This window comes from Falco punctatus (assembly GCF_963210335.1).
Source record: "Falco punctatus genome assembly, chromosome: 3".
NCBI classification, from domain to species: Eukaryota; Metazoa; Chordata; class Aves; order Falconiformes; family Falconidae; genus Falco; species Falco punctatus.
The window spans coordinates 109110260-109130511 of NC_137582.1; the positions used below are offsets into that span (position 1 = coordinate 109110260).

At 46.6% G+C, this 20252-nt stretch overlaps 1 protein-coding gene across 11 annotated transcripts in view; it reads right to left on the reverse strand.

The window, feature by feature from the left end:
* Positions 1 to 20252, reverse strand: part of ZBTB40 (zinc finger and BTB domain containing 40) — a 50967-nt gene that overhangs the window by 18173 nt on the left and 12542 nt on the right. For 8 of the 11 annotated variants that reach the window (XR_013926816.1, XR_013926817.1, XM_080379594.1 and 5 more), the window contains exons 2-8: positions 18599 to 19389; positions 17855 to 17988; positions 10763 to 10958; positions 10084 to 10226; positions 4513 to 4705; positions 1464 to 1600; positions 823 to 1012 (exon numbers count right to left, since the gene is read on the reverse strand). Coding sequence is in view for 9 of the 11 variants with exons in the window: in XM_080379594.1 (XP_080235720.1) it covers positions 823 to 1012; positions 1464 to 1600; positions 4513 to 4705; positions 10084 to 10226; positions 10763 to 10958; positions 17855 to 17988; positions 18599 to 19328 (1723 nt within the window). In the remaining 2 variants the exon portion in view is untranslated. The remainder of the gene's footprint in view (positions 1 to 822; positions 1013 to 1463; positions 1601 to 4512; positions 4706 to 10083; positions 10227 to 10762; positions 10959 to 17854; positions 17989 to 18598; positions 19390 to 20252) is intronic. The other 3 variants (XM_080379593.1, XM_080379598.1, XM_080379597.1) reach the window with 3 other exon arrangements.

The following is a 20252-nucleotide window of genomic DNA, read 5'->3' on the forward strand; positions in this document are numbered from 1 at the left end:
TAACAGCAGGAGTGACTTCTACAAGGCAAGCTTTGGTAATACTAATTGCAGCACTGACATGCAACATAAAATACTAGCAGACCTGACTTCCCACTGCTTGTCTAACTTTGGATGAGATCAGGTTTTCCAAAGCATGTTGATGGAAGAGACGGTGACAACCTCAAAAGGCAGGCATGGTTCTCCCAAAACCCAGTATTTCTTCTCTGCCCTAGTTACAGACATCCCATTCTGACTTGGGCAGAGAAACTGGGATTTCTAGGCACAATTTGCCTCATCCAAGGATAGCCATGTAAAAAGCGTCTGGATGAACCATGCACCAGAAGTGCTTGTTTCTCAGGGATGAGCACAGCCAACCCCTCCCGCCCCGCAAGACCACCAAACTGAGCGCTCCTCACACTTGCATGAGTTTTTGACAATGATTTTGGGGGAAAAGCACGGTTCAGGTTTTAAAGTAGGAAAACTCAAAGCCAGAGGCTGAGACTTTGGGGAGGACAGGGTGCTGGGCTGCACACAGACCTCTGGTGAAATACATGCTTTCAGGCTGATGGGCCTCCAGCTGGTTATTAGCACATGATGGTGGCCAGCTCTTAAAAGGTTTGCTCATTACAAAACCTGAAGACACAGAGGCACAAGCAAAGCAACCACATTTGCAGACCAAAGTGCTTTTCCAACCGATCAGCTGTTCCACTGAGGACACAGGTGTTGAGATCCATTGGAATAAAAGAGGTTCCCAGCCAGGGAGAGGGTGGAGAGTTAGAAAGCAGCTCCTGCCAGCAGTGGGAGAAGCTCAAGGAGAGTATGGGGGGACACCAAGGCCATTACCTGCTTGGAAGAAAAACTCTGCGCCGGGTTGTTTCCGGATCTCCTCCATGAGCAGGTGCAGCGGTGCAGGTTCCCGCACAGCCAGCAGCAGCTGCCAAACGGCAGAGACCGACAAAGACCGCTCCTCCAGCGCTGCCGAAACGAGGGAGGCGAAACCACCAGCCTCACGCTTCACAACCTGCTCCATCGCCTTGGAAAGACCCACAGTAAGGCACTAACAAGGGACAACATCTATCTGCCCTCTGTCACGCTTAGACATGACCGTGACTCACCCCAAACGCACATTCCCTTTCTCCCACCCTGCTGAAGACCTGGTTTATGGTATAACCCAAGTGGTAAGCACTCGGAAGCCCAACTCTTCACCCAAACACATCAGCCATTTCCTCAACTCGCTCCAAAGCTGAGCGTCAATCCTCAGTGCCCAAATCAGCCACTCTTACCTGCCAGCCTTCAGCTTTATATACGTTACCTGCTTCACTGCTGCTACAGAACGCTAAGGAATCATTAAACAGTCCTGCTGGAGGACTGACCAAAACCAGGCCATGACTGACGGAGTAAATCAAGTCCTCAGGACTTGTTAGGGATCCCAGATGGGGATTAAAGCTCAGTATCTGCTTGCACACGTGCAGGAGACTGCTTACCTCTCTCTCAGCAGGAGCCAGGCTCTGTGCAGCAGAGATGCCCTGCAGCAGCGTCTGGGTGTCTGTGAGAAGCTCCACTAAGTTTTCTCGGTATCGTCTCAACAGTTTGGCTCCATAATCCTCTGGGCTCCATTTGGCTAAATACAAGTGAATGAAAATAAGGAAATAAGCTCAATTTGCAGCACCTTCCCAAAGGGCTTCAGAGCTAGAGACTGAAAAAACCAAAGCAGCCAGCTCTCCCTGGGTCACTAATGCTCAGGGCCTTACGTTCAAGCACACGTAGATTCACTTGCAAGCAGAGGATGAACACAACAAATCAAAACTTCTCTGAATCAAAGACAACGCAGAATATTCTCTGCCCACACATGCCTACAAAAATAGATCTCTGGCACCCAAATGCCTTCCAAGTCCCAGTTCTGGTCTGAGCCCAGAAGAAGAAAATCTCAGTTTTCAGCCACATTCAGCAGGGAAATGTGGCCTTGTCTGTGAAGACAACACCTCAAGACGTTCACCAGCCTCTTCTGATGCCCTGGAATCAAGGAGACCCCATTACCGACTCTTAATTGTAGTTTCATTGGAAGACGTCTGTAAGTGAGATTCTTTGATGCACTCCACCAACAAGGAGCTCTCCAACATGCTCTGTCTCAGCAGTCTGTAACTATCAAACATACTAACATTTTACAAACACCCAGATGGTCCAAGGTAATCAAGAACTTAGCAGGCTAAGTTGCCCTTGGTAAATACGTTAAGGGAACACAAATCAGACTTGTGATTGCAAAGCAGCAGCAACACCAACACCCTTTCCTCTCCCTTACACCAAAAAAAAATACAACTTTTAACTGAATTCCTTCCTCCTCCCATACCTCATTCCAAGCTGGGTCTGCTGAGGTTTGCCCTGATGAATCTGAGAAAGGATGCCTCCAGAGTAACACCACTACCCTTTAAAGACACCCCAGTATCAGGACACAATGGACTAATTCAAGGAAGAGGAACAGTGTTTATTCAGGATAATGAAGAAACTTGGGCAAAATATACTGTAGACAAAAGTAACATATGATTGTACTTGTCGCCAGATTAGTTGATAAATAAAACCGGAAATTGCCAAATAGATTAATCTGAAAAGGATTTTTCCCCCCTCAGTGTTGGAGTTACTAAACTGGAGAAGATGCGTAGTTATACATTTGTAGGAGAAACCAAAATAAAAACCTGTAGTTCACCCAGACATCTGTGCACGTTTTTTTTCTTTGTGTGCTTAGGTCTTTTAATCATTGTGGTTCGGTACCAAACAGAATGATCTATTATTTGCTCAGCACTACCTGGGAGAAAAGCAGCTAAATACTGGATTTTCTTATCACCAAGCAGTGTGTCTCTGGGACCCAGATGACATATGGTGCTGACTAAGAAGAGAAAGCTCTCCAGGATGGTGAAGGAGGCAATGGCAGGCTGTGGGAATAATCAATGGAAGATTCTGAACTAATATAAAAAACTCCCTGGACAAAGACTTCCTGAAGACATGAGTCTACTCCCCAGCAAAGCTAAGGGAACCTCATTAAGCGCTTGATCTCCATAGGGCTTAGGTATGACTTGGATGTGCCCCACATGGATCAGGGGATGGTTTACAAATAAAAAAATATTTTCCCCCTTCTCCCATTGGAACGTTTCTGATTTTATTACACAAATTTGAGTCATTACCAATGCACTCTTAAGCTTTGCTGCCGTACCAAGGTGAGCTCCACATCAGGCATGCCCTGCACCACTAACGCAAGACATCCTCCTTTCTGCTAGCAGGACAGCACAGGATGTCAAAGGCTGCCATCAGTGCCTCAAGTCATTCCCTCCCTCTTAATTTCCACGATAAGAAATGTTTGTGCTTCTGTTTGTTCAAGCTGCAATTTGAGGAGATTCAGCTCTATGTAATTAAGGAATGCTCCTCCTTGGAATGGGTATTACCACTAGATAATTAACCATGTTGGGAGTCTGGTGTTTCAAGAAAGCAATCATGCTTAACAAATGACAAAGCAAACTGCCTGTCGGGAATGTTTGCTACAGAGGAAATTATCAGCATTATGAGCACAGTTTTGCTTTCTATGAAACACTCATTTACATTTCACTGCATGTTAATTTAGTTTTTAATTTTTCTGTGACTTCAGAGGTGGTGAAATTTACTTCTATCCGAATTGCTCAGGGATGCGCTTAAACCCAGCCAAACTTGGAAGGCTGTCCCACCAGTCAGAAGATAAGGACTCATGAGTCCCTGAACGACTGTAGGCAGGCAACAAACAATAAATCCCCACCAAAACAAAAAGAAGAAGGAGACTAGCCATCCGAGATAATGATGTCTAATGGAAACACTGATGGGACCTCCCATCAGCACACTCTGCTCCACACAGGAGACCACGAGTCAGTGACTACGAAGTTCAGAAACACTGCCTGGATCAAGGACAGGAGCACAGCCCAACAAAATTCTCCCCACAGTCCCTCAATCACAAGGAATTCACAAAGACAGCACCCAGGTAAGACACTGTCTGTATTTAATGTCAACGCATCTACGACTTTAGGGAAGTTTTAGGAATTTGCTTTCAAAGCCAGCAAGTACCAGAAGTTAAACTCACCAATGGATGAGTTTGGTAAAGATGCCTTCACCTATTAAGCATTCATTACGTGAAAATTGTTCTATTTATTACAGACCCACATGCTGCTGCTTCCAAGTGACTCAAAATCAAAAAGTAATTTGATACTGGAAGTCTTTTTGTCCTGTTCTCCAGACAGGACATCCTAGCTTCTACCCTATCAGTGCCAAATTTAAGGAAGGAGCCCAACAGGCTTCTGCCCCACACTGCTTATTTCATCGCAAAGCAGGGGCCTTCATGCTAGCATCACCCTCCTACCCTAGTGCTCCCAGACCACTTTTGTTTGAATAAAATGGCCATCCCAGTCCCTTACATAAAAGTAAAATTGTAAGAGCATACAGAAGTCCAGACAAGCACCCAGACTTCCAGGCAACTCCCTGAACTGAGCCCCCAGGCTCTGAAGCGTAGTATACCCATACCGTCGCCATCAGAGACATTTGCTGTTGCTACCAAGTTGTCCAGCAGAAGGTGGAGACCAGGGAACGATGCTTTCACAGCCCCTAGAAGTTTGACCAAACTTTCCACTTTCAGGGTTTTCTCTTCATCCACCTTCCTGAGCAGACTGTCCATGGCTTCCCTCTGCGAGCTGCCTTCACAGCAATCCAAAACCACCTGCAACAAAGGAACAGCCAAGAACCTGCTTGTGAGAGCTTCCTACAAATTCTTGGATCTGAATAGAGATCAGAGAAACCGGAACAGTGTCACAGTACTGCAATAAATCCATATCCACTGCTTCCACTAATTTGATTAACTGGGAGGTGTTATGGGATGCTACTTACAGGAACATCTAAACATGTCCAAGTGCATCGGACATGTGCGACCTTGAAAACCACCCTGGTGGGTTCTTCCACCAAGTCTGGCTACTTCCAAGTGGCTGACAAGCAAAAAACATTTTTTCAAGGGAAACAGAATAAACTTAAAGACAGGGTTCAAACCAGTACTTCATTTAATATTTTTTAACCAATACATTTTAAAATTGCAGTCTCTTTTCCCTCATCTCCCCAATTTTTATGCTTGTCATTAAAAGACAGAGATGAACAGAAACCCCCCCCCCCCCAACTCATTATTTAAATAAGCATCCCATTAATTGAATGATTATTTCTACAACAAGGCCACATGAGACATCGCTTATGTGAGATACAGTCACTATAGCTCAGAAAAGCTCTAGTATGCCAGGATAACACCTGCAAGGCTCCTACAAGGGAAAGCCAGGTGACAACTACAGGTTGACCTCCCCTGCAAACAGGTGTTCCTAAGCATTTGAAACGTGGAGCTCTCAGAAACTCTGTAGGTCACCAGCCCAGCTCTCTGCTGTCATAAGCGCTACGTTATACAATCCCATTAATAAAATTATTAAGATTTGTCCTGAAACTAGTTACATTTTTGCTCCCTTTCCCATGGTTGGAAAGCTCTTCTACAGTCTCATTCCCCTGTTGATTCTCCTAATTTTCAGCTTAAATTTATTCATAGCCAGCGTATACCCATTTGTTCGTGTGCCAACATTATCTCTTAGCTGAAAAAACCTTGTAAACTCTCTGAGGTGTTTACCTTACCCTTTCTCTCCAATTTCTTTAAAAGAGCATGATCATATATTCCCTCTCAGTCTTCATTTCACTTGTCTAAATAAGGCAGCTCCTCTCGTCAAACAGCTTTTCCACTCCTCTGATCTGACAACTGCAGATCTGTCTCAGCTTCAATACAAATTCACCTTTTTTGAACAAGACTGGAACGGCACACAAATTTCAGATGAGGTCTTAATTCTTGGTTCTCGTTACTGCATCCAAATGATCCAAATGCACGCCCTTCATTTTATACTACCACGTCATTCAGTTCTCACTGTTTAGTTCTCCAGCCATGTAATTCTTCTCCCTCTTGCAGATCCTACTTTGTGTGGAGAAAAGATCCCCCCCTTTTGCTCATCAGCAAGTTTTACTAAGCATGCTTTCGTATTTTTGTGTCAATAATATTAGTGTTAATATTAGGTAAGTGTCAAGAATCCCACTGGCAGCCTTGCTCCAACCTGTCAGTCCCGCCTTCAGCACAATCTGTAGTCATCTCCCAGTAAGATACATCCTTTTTTAATATCATCACTTCCTCTAGTTTAACAGTTCCCTCACATGAAATTCAAATGCTTTGCTCAAGTCTAGATTGAGGCAGAAAAACCACCAAAACATTTTTATCTCATCAAATAAAGATTCCAGGTCAGGCAGAAACAATTTACTTGAACACCCTTTGCTGCATTTTATCCCACTTTTTTTTGCATATACACAGTGCTTCAGCTCCACGTGCCCTCCAGCCTGTCCCAGCACATATTCCTGTGCACCCACTGAGCTGGCTGCCTGGAGTGCTGCTTCCCTTTCCCACACACATCTGTACTGGTCGTCAATTGTAGGGACCACTCTCAACTTGGAAAATACGGTAATAAACCTTGCTGCCACTCTCCTAGCCACAGATACCAGCTCTTCCAGCCTGCCGAAGGATGTCCTTTGAGTTGTGATTGCACTTCAACTGCAGAAAACTTCTGTTTCTCCTAGATTGGGCCCCAGGCTCAGCCATGAGTCTTCAGGTCATCTCCTCTCATTATTCTCTTTCTTTACTTGATCAGACAAATGTTTGTGGCTTGTCACTATATATGCCATGATGGCCAGCAGCCCGACATGCTGCAAGACTCTCTTCATACCTGTAAAGTACGTTTCTTTGCCTGTCAGGCATTTCAGGCATTCCTTGCAGGTCCTAATACACTTCCTCAAGTTACTCATTCACTCAGGTCTGTAACCTCTCATACAAATTCTCCTCACTCATTCAGGATGCAAACTTCACACAATTCTCCTACCTTTAACATAAAAGAAACTAATCCAACAGCTCCTCCTGCGCTCTTAGAGCAGCTGATCTCATTAATTAGTGTCTCTCATTTCTAAAGATCTCTCCTTTTATAGCCAAACTTCGTTAGTGAACCTGTTGACACAACTTCCCATCTAATTCACGCTGAGCTGACTCTGGATTGCTCGGTCTGAAGTCCTCTTTTAAAAGAACACAAAAAGGGGTACAAGAGCAGCATCCTTTTGGGGAGGCTCACGCTGTAACTACCACTGCTCCCAGGCAAGTGTCAACAGGTGCAGAAGTGATGTCCCTGGCAGTGGGAGATGCAGCGCTGACATTTTGAGATTCATTTTAACAACACTGGGTGAGCCAGTCGGAAAACATCCCCCCCATTTTGCTTGCAGCCGGACTTCTCCAGCCCCTAGTGTGTCCAGTTACGATCACTCCTGCAACAGCCAGTAACCTTGAGTTGTCATTGATACCTGTCCTAGTTCTGAAGCAGTTTGGTTTGAGCATCAAGCTGTGTAGGCACTGGAGCCAATGGGTATTTTGAGCAATGGGCTTTCCCCTCCCCAAGTCCCCTCTAAAAGAAAGCCTGGAAAGAAGAGGATGGATGTTTCTACCAGCTATTCTGAAGCTCCAGGTTCAGGGCTGTACTGTGGACTGCTCGCTCTGAACTCTGCAACAACCTAAGTCATGGGACTCCATGCACAAGAGGTTACCTTTCTTCCTTTGTATCCAAGTTTACTTCTTTTAAGTGATAATCTGCATCCAAGCCACCCCCCAAATCCTACACTCCACCTCCTCACATTACAGAAACAGTAATAAAGCCACAAATCTAAGCACTCAAAAAACAGAAGGGCTAGATTAGAAGTTCCCCAGAAAAAGAGCGATTTACAAAAAGGCTTCACAACATATCATGTGCAGATTTTCCAGTAAAGAAAAGCAGACTTGCTCCATGCACAGCTTGGACCAGGTACAGAATGAACCCAGTTGCCTAGAAAAAAAAAAAAGGCTGTTACATGTAAAACCGGCACTTGTCTTGCTGAATAAATGTGTAGCTAATGAGGCAGTGATTGTGAGAAGAAAAAAGAAAGACTCTTCTTTATGAACCCTTGGAGAACTAGATCCTATCTCTGTCAGCCCAGAGCTCTAGTGCAATGTTGGAGGAATCAGGTAAGACAAAACCTTCAAAGATGGCTGCTAATTCCATGTTCATTTTCCCAGTACTGCACCCAAGACACCAGAGATCTCAACTGCACATATGCCACAGGCCCACCGTTTTAATCAATTTAACTTCTGAAATAATTAAGCACCTTTCCACTTGGAGGGGCAGGAGAAATAAACAAATAAATCAAGCCTGGAAAAAAAGGGAAATGCCTGAGGTCTGCTCTGCCTTATTTTCCTGTGCCACAGCAAGTAAAAAGCTTTGCACCCATCCTCACTGGAGTGCTCCCCGAATACATTTGTTATCTGCTGGGAACTTGTGGGCTAAAACAAGAGCACGAAGGAATCCCATAGAGAGGAGAAGGATTTTGTATTCGGAGCAGGGTTTGGAGGCTCTGCAGCAAACAGAGCATACAGTGATGGCAGGGGATAAAAAGAAATACTGAATAACACTATACCTTCACCAAAAGAGGCAGGAGTCCCGCAGTATACAATGATGCAATTAAATACTGTATCCTGTGCCCAAGGAACAGTATTTTGATGGTAGAATGGTTTTGGTTTATTGTTAAGGCTGGGTTGGTTGTTTGTTTTTTTTGATGGGAAGGGAGATAAAAAAACCCTGCATTTTAACTACCTAATTTCATGAAGACAAAAAGAAGAGTGCAGGGAAAAGGTGCAGCCTTTAAAAGAAAGGCCGTACTGCAACATAAACAGGCATATATGAAAAATCCTAATCCCCCCACTGCTGAGGCAGCTTTCACAGCTAGGAGCTCAGCTCCAGGCACCCCCACGCTGGTCTCTGCTGACAGCCGCAATATCCCCAGCAGATGCTGAGTCCTTTGCTGCATTCACGCTTTGCTCTCTCCTCTCACATCGCCATTCCAGGCTCAGCTATGCTGAGCTCATCCCCTTTTGGAGGGGGAAACTCATCAGCTACCAGTCACATCCTAGCCCACAAGGACAAGGCAGATGCCTTTGTTGGCAGCACCTTCTTTGGCCCTCGTGCACAGAACTGTGCCCACACTCAGGGATGGTCCACAGCAGACACTTGGTCAGGGACCATGTGAGCAAGACATTAACTGAGGGATGTATGAGATGGGCAGAGGTTCTTGGCCCACCTGTTGTGGCTCTAGCCAGGCTCACTCAGACAGAAAGCAGACATCATTCATGCCACTGGGCACAACAGTGCTTTCCACTCACTATAATCCTGCATCGAGGGAACAAACTGATGTGACAAACTAGGACAGGAGGTTTGCAAGCTGTGTACTGAATGCAGCACGCTAGGGCACCCTGCAATTTCCAGCTGCACAGGCAGGGTGTAGCCAGCTCCCCCCCAAAACACAAAGGAAAGCAGGTTATATACAATATTCTGTCCTTCATGGCTTCTGCAAATCAGCACACAACGCAGTTGCTTACAGGAAAGCAACAGTCATCGCCATCAACTATTGCATTCAACACAAAAAAAAAACCAAACCCACAAAAACAAATCAGTCTGTGGATGTGTTACTCTTGCAGGCAACTGTGTGATAAGAATTAAGAAGTTAAAGCTGGGAGAGTCAGCTGAAAGGTAAACCGATGACCACATACACAAGGATGTAACTGAAGCAGGCAGCATACAGCTATTAGTGGTTCTGCTGAAACCAAACTCCGCTACAGAGCCTTCTCCGGGCTCACAAAAGGCATTTTCAGGGCCTACAGGGAGTAGCAGGCACCTCCTCTGCCCCAGGCTCTGCTTGCAGGGCCAGTCTGACACCAGTGCCAGGCAGCATTCATCCTGGTCTTGAGGCTGCCTTTGTAGCTCAGCTTTCACTATTCCCACAGTTCAGCACAGAAGGGCCTGAGACACACCACGTGCAGTCTGTGCTGCACAAAAGGGAGGTGAAATTGCCAGGTGAGGCTAGCATGTCACTTGGTAAAGCATGCGGTAAGGCATTGCCTTGCAGACACACACACACCCCCACACACCCACAGAGTTTTCCTTATTTCAGATTATTTTTTTTTACCCGCTTCTCCGAGGCGGTCAGGAATCCCTCTTCTGCTGCCTCCAAGAACTCCACGATGGGGCTCAGCTGTGTCACGCTCTGGATCAGCTCCTCCCTGCGTCCCAGCAAGCGAGCAGTCAGCATCTCTCCCTCGTCTGTGCTCTCTGGGGGGAAAAGGGATTCAGAAACACAAGAGAAGAAACAAGTCAGTCTGAAGGAACTGACAGGCTCCTGAAGCGAGTGAGACTCTGTGAAAGATCTAAGTGAATAGCAAAGCTCATCCCAAGCACAAGCAGCAGAGGAAAACCACTTTACTATTCTCTTTAAACTCTATGAAAGGAAAACGTCTCATTTATCTAACAGAGCACAAAGCCATAAAGCAAGCTGGAGGTTAACACCAGGTTTGCAAGGCCACTGCTTTGTGTCAGACTCAAGTAAGAAAGGAGCTTTCAATCCTGAGGCTCAGCTGTGCTCTGACCCACGCTGGCTGCGCAGCCATCGATCCAGCCCTCCAGGCAGCAATGGGGAGAGCCCTGCGCTGCCTACACCCCGCTGCTGCGGGCTGGAAACACTCCAGGATCTTGGCCAGCATGTGATAACCCTCCTGCATCTTGAGTAAAGACAACAGGGTTTCTGGAGACCCGCTTTGCCTGTAAGGTTGCCCACTCACTTTTGCCAGGGGCTGCACCCAATTCTCTACCTGTTTGCCGCAGGGCTTCTCCACTGCCCTGTTCCTTCTCCAGCAAAGCTGCTCTCAGCTTGGGACTCACATCTTGAAACAGTTTCAGTAAAGACACGAGAGTCTGAGCATCCAGGGTCTGAGCATCCTTCACTTTGCTCAGTAGCTTCTTGTATACCGACTGTTCCCCCGCCTCTGCCAGACAGGCAGCCACAGCCTACAACAGAACAGGGAAACGCACGGAAGGTTTTAACAAGAGTCAACTGCCCTACACAAATGAACACAAAAAACAGAATCCTGGTGGGTTTTTTTTGTTCAGGAAACAAGAAAATTAACGACACAGAAAAATAATCGCATAGACACATACCACTGAACTCAAGCTCCTGGCTGTGGCCACCAGCCCCAGGGACGAGGGCAGCAAGCCCTGCCTGCCAGCCCTTCCCTTTATTGCAAGTCCCACAAACTGGACCTGGGTTCCAGCACCAAACACCTCTTCATTTCTTCCCCTAACAGCCAAAAAATGCCAATAAATCTAAGAGACCTAATAAAACATGGTTTAAGCATCGCTACTTTGGAAGCCCAAGGCTAGGACAGAGGATACTAGATTGCAGCACAGAGCAAGGAGAGATCACTCGCACAGAAAGCAGAGAACATTTGAAGTGGGACTTTTAGGAATCTCCATTCTCAAGTCACAATGGAGTTGCATCTCCTAGGGAAAGTTTTGGAGAAGAGGCACGCAACCTCCAAGTGTCGTGGGCTCTCAGCATGCCTGGCAATCATGCCCAGAGCTCCAAAATCTACTCCAGTGACCCGAAACAGCAACTAGAGGCAAACATGCCTGTGCAGTTACAGAAATAAAAGGAAAAGAAATAAGCTGTAACTCTTGCTCCCATTTCCCCGGAGCCCTTTAACGCTGTAAATATTGCCCCTAAAGACACATGCTCCCCAGCTCTCCAGGAGAGATGCCAGCCTTTCAGAGCAGACATCCTTTATTAGAGACTCCAGGGATTCTATAAAAGTACCTTTGAAGTGAAGAGCTTAGCCCCGCTCCAGAGAGAGCGGCCATTTTCTGCTGTCATTGTCATTTTTATTTCTATGATAAAAAGACTGAATGCAACTGCTTGGGGCCGCACCAGGGGGATGGTGGACTTGCTTTTCCTAGCAGGTGTAAATGCTCATATATTAGGGCAGCGTGACAGTACAATGACCTATTGCAAAGAGTATCCACAGAGGGGAAGCTGCAGGAGTCCCAGCTCTTAGCCGCTAACGGCGTTTTTCCTGCCGAACAGAGAGACATGGACATGAAGGGCTCTGTTATAAAGGAATAAAGGAGATGCTGCAGACGTGCTGAAGAACAAGCTTAAAGGTATTGTTTTAATGCAAACATTAATTTGTAATGAGACTTGATAACCAGATCATGTTTGTTCTCAAGGTTTGCATACCTGCCCCCTTCAGATCAAAACGGTCTTGTAAAACACAAAAGATCTTGACTCACCATCCTCAAGGTGCTCAGCACCCTGCCAAATACATGCTTTTACTAATATGGATGAAAAGTAGCTTGCATTGTCACCATATTTATTTTTTTAAATTAAAAACCAGCACAGCATTGCTACCCAGAGCTCTGGGTAACATCCCTTCCTCAGTGCATGGATCTGGTTAATGGAAATGAGTTTTCAGAAACTGAAAGGCTCTGCTATTTATAGTCTCTTTCCGGAAGACCTTTCCTTGGACACATTGCTCAGTGGGAACAACAGCCTTTTAGCTGAAAGAGCACATAGTGCATTTTAGACTTACTTTGAAGCACTAACAATTCCCAAAGATCCTGGAAAAAAAATGGAGAAATACTGATATTAGCTGGAATCCCAGTTTCCACTTAGTCATAATGTGCCCACACATCACAGCCTGATCCATTAGGCTTTCACTGCCTGGGACACTTGCAAAACCCTTTGTGGCCAAATTGGCACAAATTAGCACACATCCAGCTTCCAGATCGCAGCAAGAGACCCTCTCTTCGAGCAGGGAAACCAAGTCACCAAGACCTGGCTCAGACTTCAGCTGTGCCACCAAATAGGTTCAACGTCCATCAAGAAGTTTGGTCCCAGTTGAGGATGTCAGTTCTGGTGGCCACAACACTCCTAACCCAGTACTGCAATGGTCACACTCCATGAAACAGCCCTCCCAGTTCATCCCAAACCTCCTCATTGCCACAGCAGCTCCAAGGCAAGCTCTGAACAGGAATCTCTGAAGGTCACAGCCCCAAGAGTAGGTCTCCTATCTACATATAATCACATCTCCCACATTTTTCCAGATTTCTTTCCTAATACAACCAATTCCTACAGTACTGTGTCCCTCCGCTCACTGTATGATCTCCTGCTCTACCCTCACTGTTTCCTGCTCCTTCCAAAGCACCCTGCTGCTGGGTAGGAAGATGCACAAGGCTGCTCATGCAGAGCCACAACCTGCTTCTGCAAAGCTCAAGAGCTGAGTTAGCACTGTGGCCTCCCAGCCAGACGCTCGTTTCTCTCCTCACACCAATCCACAACATTCCCAGTAAGCCAGTGCCTCCAAGACCTCCACCTCCCTCTCCACCATGATTGTGAGATTTAAGTGTTTTGAGTGAGGACGGGGATCCTTGGGGAGCAGCTGGTGGCGGGCCCTGCAGGGAGCAGCCCTGAGCCTGGGTTGAACTCTGTTGGTGTGCCAACCTGAGGGATGTCCTTGGACCCAGAGAGGACCTCAACCAGCTGGGCAAGAAACACACATCCCACACAAGAGTGCAATGGTCCACAATTGAGACTAAAGAGGGATGTGGGGAGAGAGAGGGGGCAGGTCAGTGCAGCCATTAGCCCAGCTGGCCAGTGGCCTCATCCCTGCAGGTGGGCAAGCAGGGTTATGGTTTTTTGCGCCTTACCCACACTCCTGCTCCCACTGTTAAGCACGCATCTCAGCAAAAAAAAAGGCACTTCAGTGATGATTACTGAGAGATCTCCTTCAAGCATTGGCTTTAGAGTGAATGCAAGCACCCAAAGGGTGGTGAGGAGGGATCTGCAAGAGACAGACTGGAAAGCAACCTGGTTTTAGGGTGACAGAAGCAGCTAGCTCCCTTCAGACCCCCCACTCACAAGCTGGGGGACATTCAGTTACAGGACTCACCCCTGAACACAGTAAATCCTGCACCCATACCTCAGTGACACCTCCGATACCAGGGAGAGCTGCACCGGCCATTCAGTGAGCTGCAAAGTCCCTGACCGCAGGAGGCTGAGCACCATGGGCAAACCTTCAGAGACATAATCATCAGTCCTCTGTGAAAACAAGCATCTTCATTTTGTTTTGGGGTTTTTCCTGTTTTTTTGTGTGTGTAAGGTGAAGAAAATATAAAAAAGCCATTGGAAACCTGCACAAACAGAGCTGCTGCCCACAGGGCCAGTAGCGTGGACAGCACAGGGACTGACTCTACACTCTGAACCACAAAGAAGCTCCAAGGCTATGAGTGCGCCATGAAGTCAATCAACTATCACTGTGCATACAATAATCAGAAAAAAAACCAACTTTGTTCCCATTTGTCATTCAGAAACATGAAGTGTTTTATTTTCAAGCCTGCATTTGTACATGACTAATGAGGGAGACCCCAGTACGAGGAAGGCTCCATGCAGAATGTTGGCCTCTGCTTGCTGCACACAACAGGAACAAAAGCTCAGCCCAAACTGCTATACAAATACATCAGAACAGGGGAAAAAAAAGTTCCCCAGTTCTGTCACCACAGAAAAAAAAAAAATGCTCATAAGCTATCACTCCTAATCAGGATGCAGAAGATAACAAGAAACTTCTTTCTTCTGCTGCATCCAGAAATCTCTGCAGCTGCAAACAAAGCTGACAATAACTGGACAGGCCTATAGGCAATGGAAATGACCCACAAGCACAGTGACATTTATCCTACGTGGGAGAATCAACACTCCCCCACTTCATCTGAACCAAGCAGTAGAGGGAACAAATGAGCTGTGCAATAATTTGAATTGAGTTTCTCTAAGAGAGCACAGGAAGATAAGACTTGACACCAGCAAAGCTCTTCTACGCTTCCCCAAATTACTGCAATTTCAGTCTTGTTCTCATTTCCAAGCAGGTTTCATCCAAGCCAGAACCAAATTAGATAGGAATAGTTTATGTGAGACACACAGAGAGATTCTAAAACAAAAACAACCCCAAAAATCACATCTCCCTAAGCAGAAAAGCAACTTATTCACATTTTTTAGCCTGGAGAGCAGAATGTAACATCAAACTTACAGAGAAGCAATAATTCTCACAAAAGCAAGCCCTGCACTGCAAATCTCCTTGGGGAAAAACCCCATGACCTAACAAATCTCCACTGGAGGCAGCTGGCAATAAAGCAGCAACACCGAAGGGGAGCAGACAGGAGTGCTGCGGGGAACAAGGCACCCATGCAGGGACAGGCTCACAAGTAAAGGAACAGAAATACAAAGGCCAAATCCAAAGCAAAATCTCACTGAAACCAGGAGCCTGAACACCGGGACAGCCTTGGTGTCAACAGGCAGGCTTGCAAAACCCTCACAAACACCCATGTTGCCCAGGCTTTGCTGTCCAAAACACATCTCTGCTTGCCTACAGAGATAAACCACCCAAAAAAAAAAAGGGTCCTGAGCAGGACATGCACAAGGGATGGTAGACCCCCCTGCAGCAGGGCAAGCACGCCCAGCAAGACTGCTTAGTGCAAAGAAACAGCATCTCACTGGCTTCCAGACCAACTTTTACTTGCTCCGAGGCACCTAAGAGACTTCAAGCAAATGACTAGCAAAACAATGCAAAAAAAGGAGGGTGTGGGGGGGAAAGGAATGAGAAAAAATATAATCCATTGACTCCTACCACTGGCACAGTCTCAGCCTTAATTACACAGCCCAAGCTGGGCTCTTCGGAGCTGAACTTGCACTTCAAGCATGCCTTCAAAACCATACCACTGTTTCCCCCGAAGAAAACACCAGGCCCTTGTGGGGAAAAGCTACTCTGTGCTGGAAACAGAGCCTAGACATGGTGTGGGTGCCCAGAGTCCCGCATGTCCCAGAGGGGAGCTCAGAGAGGGACAGATCTGGCTGAGCCCTCGCTTACAACAGGCTGCAGGCTGTCCCCACCACTGCCCTGAGGCTGACACTTTTCATGCTTGTCACAGCTGAGGAGTGATTTTTCAGGAAGGCTTAAAGAAAATCCATTTCTCATTTATTCAGCGTTTATTTATAGCTGCAGAAAAATTGTCCAGTTGCCATTTTGCGGTCAGACACCCAAACAGTCTCTGAGCTCCACAACCTCTCGCTTGGCTCCTGCTGCAACAGCTCATTTAGGAGCACAAAGGGCCAGGCGCAGGTCTGCAAACCTTACCTGCTGGGTCTTGGAGGTGCTCAAGAAAGAACGGTTACTGCAAAGCAATAGAAAATGGGGCTGTTATGCAGAGCAGAAGCAAGGCAGTACACCTGTCTGCTTTGCAGGTATGGTTCTGCCTTGCGACTGTGGAGACAGCACAAGCAGGCAAGGGAAGGCACGCTGGCACAGGTGATCCCTTCTGGCATGTCCATCCACATCACAGAGTACCCTCCCCAGCTCTGCTCCAATTGCCAAAGTGCAGAAGAGGTAAACCTTAAATCTGACATATTTTGTTGATCAGGGCAACAAACAAACATACAAAACCCTAATGCTTCTCAGAGTGCACAGGCATGCTGAGAGCAACGCACTCACAGGTGCTTGTCAGCCCAGCCAGGCTTGGGCTTGCTGCTACAAACACGAATTAGGACCACATCTCCCTCCTAAAGCCCCAGAGATGTTAAGCTCAACACCACCAGGAAGGTCAGCAGCTAAGGGAACCAGGGCTTCCCTCAATGAACATTTCAAGGCTCATCAGAAAAGAAACCTGTACTCCACAACTCAAGCGAATTCTCCTCCCTGCTGTCATAACTTCTTTCTTATTGCCTTTGTTTTTTAAAAGCAGAATGTTTCCACAGCCAAAATGTCCCATTGTCCTATGGTCACACTGGTATGGGAGGAACCAAGTGACTTAAATCCAGGCAGCTTCCCAGCCAGCAAGCACATGGCAATCTACAGAGCATCACAAGTCCCCAACCTACAGAATAGCATTTTCTGGCTTCAAAAGGTCCACAAACCACAGAACCATGAAGAGCCGGAACAGTTATATTCTCATTTTTCCATATACAGAAAAGGTACACAGGGCAGTTCATGCAGCCTGGTATGAAAAATGCTCCATCAGAAACAGCCAAGGTGACGAGAGCAAGCACAGTGCCATCTTCACCCCGTAGCAGCCACAGGTGGGGTTTTTTTGTTTGTTTGTTTGTTTTGTTGTTTTTTTTTTTTTTCGGACCTTGCAGCATCATGCAGCCAGCATGACTGCCTGCTTGGCCCCACCACAATAATTTCCAAACTCCACGTCCTCCTGCACCACTGCCACACCAATACGGACATAACCTGCTGCTTCTGTGGTGGCTTTGAGCTGGTACAACAGCCAGTGTCTGGCTACCATTGTTCAGAGCCCAGAGTATCCTTCAGCATTAACTAAGCACGAGATTCAAATATGCCCTCCAACAGCAACGAAAGCATCATTCATCAACGATGACTGCTTTCAAAGCAGCACATCGCCAGGAGAAGTGCTGCGGGGTGTCACCCATAACCTCCTCGTAACGTTCCCCACGAGCAGCCTGCTATACACAGAACAGAGCAGATGCTCCACGGCAAGCCCTTGCCGAGGGCTCAGGAAGTCTATTTTGGGATCTCATATGTCAGTCGTTTACAAGTCGATACAGTTCCCAAAGCAAATGTCATAACAGGAAGAAAGAAATCAGTGCTGGAGCTCTCCCACAACAAAACGAAGATGTTGCAGGGCAGGACGTATACTTCTTCACCTATGTGCACAAGCAGCTCATTCTTACAGGTGCTCCTCTCCAGGGTGTTGCTCAGGTGAGCACTTGTTGCCCTCCAAACAACCAGGCACCAGAGCCCTAGTTTCCCGTGAAATAATTTCATAAACGGGGCACAAACTACTCCAGCCCTCTGCAGGGTGAAAAAAAAACTTGTACCATTTATGCAAGTAAACACACCTACCTCCTTCTGAGAGGCATCAACTTCTCTGCACTCTTCCAGTCTTTTCAGCACAGCCTGGGCATCAGAAAGGGCCTCAGAGAAAACACTTTCATATCGAAGAAAGAAATCCAGTTTACAGCTTTTACTCTCTGCTGCTGTGTGAGAGAAACAAGATCAGTTATTTGCTAATTGAAGGGATTCAAAGAAAGCATGATGTGATTGAAAGGCATCGGTTTGTAACCAGCACATTGGCTATAATAGGGAAACAGTGACTCACAAATCCCTTCTGAAGATACCACACAGCCTGCAAGGAAAACCAACAGTTTATTTAACACCAGTTATAAATGGAACATTTATTTTAAACCCAGTACAGCCTATTTTTTCCTCCCATGCTGAACAGGAGTTTAAAGGATAAGGTAGCATTAGCAGGCAACTCTCTTACTGTTATAAAGATTGCCTTATCAACCTCATGTACTGAACTAACGCAGATCTCACCGCATGTCAGATGCAATCACATGCATGGGTGAGAAACTCACTACTGCTCTGGTAAAGTGATGAGCATTAAGCAATTGCAAAGGCTAAAGGAGAGTATTGCACAGTGCCAAAGGAAGGAAGTCCCTGCAGAAAAGGGAAACATATTGGCGCTGCTCCCATCCCACGATAAACTAAAAAGCACCAAGGAAAAGACCCCCCGTAACAGGACAATATGAGTCAACAGAGTTTGAAATAATAGGTAATGCTGTGTCCAGACCTGTGAAGTCTCACCTAAATCCCTCACTCCTCCTTCCTCCTCTGGAGGCTCAGCAAGCTCCTCTTCCACACAGCCACCCTGCTCAGCACAGGCAGGCTCATCAGGATGAGAGCCTGAATCCTCCTGGAGGGATCTGGAGTCACTTGACATTGCATCCTGGTGAACCCAGGTGTGATTCACGGTAAGTTCCTGGCCAGGAGGAGAAACATCTGCTTCCATTTCTGCTTCTACAGGGCCAGGAAAAGGGGAAACTCTCTGAGGGAGGAGGGTATCTATTTTTCCTTCATCGGGTTTTTCAGACTGGGGCAGGTTATTAGCTTCAGCGTGGTTTCCAGATGAGTCTGCTGCCTGGCTGGAGACTTCTCTCACTACCTGGTCCTGAGTAGAACAGCTGATGAGGTCCCTGAGGAGGTTTTTGCAACTAACAGCCACATCAAACATCTGCAGACTATCTGCCACAGCAATAACTTTGGTGAAATTGTGTTTCCCCAGTGGGAGCTTGCCACTGTACATCATCTCCAGCAAGAGCGCAAACTCCTCAGGAGTCACTACAGAAGCATCGATGGAGATTGTATCTGTGCTGTCCAACAAGGATTTGAAAAGCAGGCTAGCAGCAGCCAAAACCACTTTGTGTGCTCTAAAATGAACATTTCCAATGAAGACGGTGCAATCACAGAACTGTTGCTCTTTGCAGAGAGCGTACAGCTGCTGCAGCAGCTGCTTGCTGTAACTGGGAAGCTCCATGCCACGAGGGTCTACTGGCCTCCTCTCACTGTGGTCTCCACACTGCTTTCATAAAGCCCAGCTAGCAGGGAAAAAAAAAAACAGAAAAAAAAAAAAAAAGGATCCTGTTAGCATTTTGCTCAGAGTCAGACAGAAAGAAAGAGTAATCAAAAAATATTTTTCAGTTTACACCTCCTAGTAGTTTACTATACTGCAGTTCAGTGGTTATAGTAAGAGGCCCCATTCTGAACTCACACTCCCCAAATTCAGCAACTTAGCCTACTAGAACTGAAGAGCCTAGATGCTGTTCAAATACAAATGCTTCAGAAAGAGCTTGGCAATGAGTACTGAGTCCTAGGAGCTATAAAAAGGAAGAAGAGACTCCCTGATGTGCCTCCTACCATGCAGCTCAAGGAAGCGTGAACACTCTTCGCACCAGGTACCGCAGTGCCAGGCTTCGCCTGCATGCAGAAGCTGGAGCTGATGCTGAATTCAGCAGCTGGTTTGAAAAGGGCAGGTGGGGAAGCAGTGGAGGAAGACCTGTTCAGACCATCTAACAAGCACAGAGGAGAATCTGAGGTGTTGGTTTTGACCCGCAGAGCAGCGAGTGGTTTGGGACCACTTTTGCTCCCCACATGACTGCCAAGATCAGCAGGGGCACAGGACAGTTAACAGATAGTGGTCTGCTTGCAGCCCAGGGCCTTCAGCATCTCTCTTCTCCGCACACCACAGTCCTAACTCATCGATTTACAAGCCTTCTAGCCCAAGCTGTAATTTCTTGCAGAAGTCCACAGCCCTAATTCCATCTACCAGAGCCTCCCGTTTACTTTTTCCACCCTTTTCCAGGAGAGAGAACAGATAGGACATCTGCCAACAGAATTTTTATCTGCAGGATATCTGCAGGTTTTTTCTAAGCTAGACAAGATAAAGATGTTACTGCCTTGT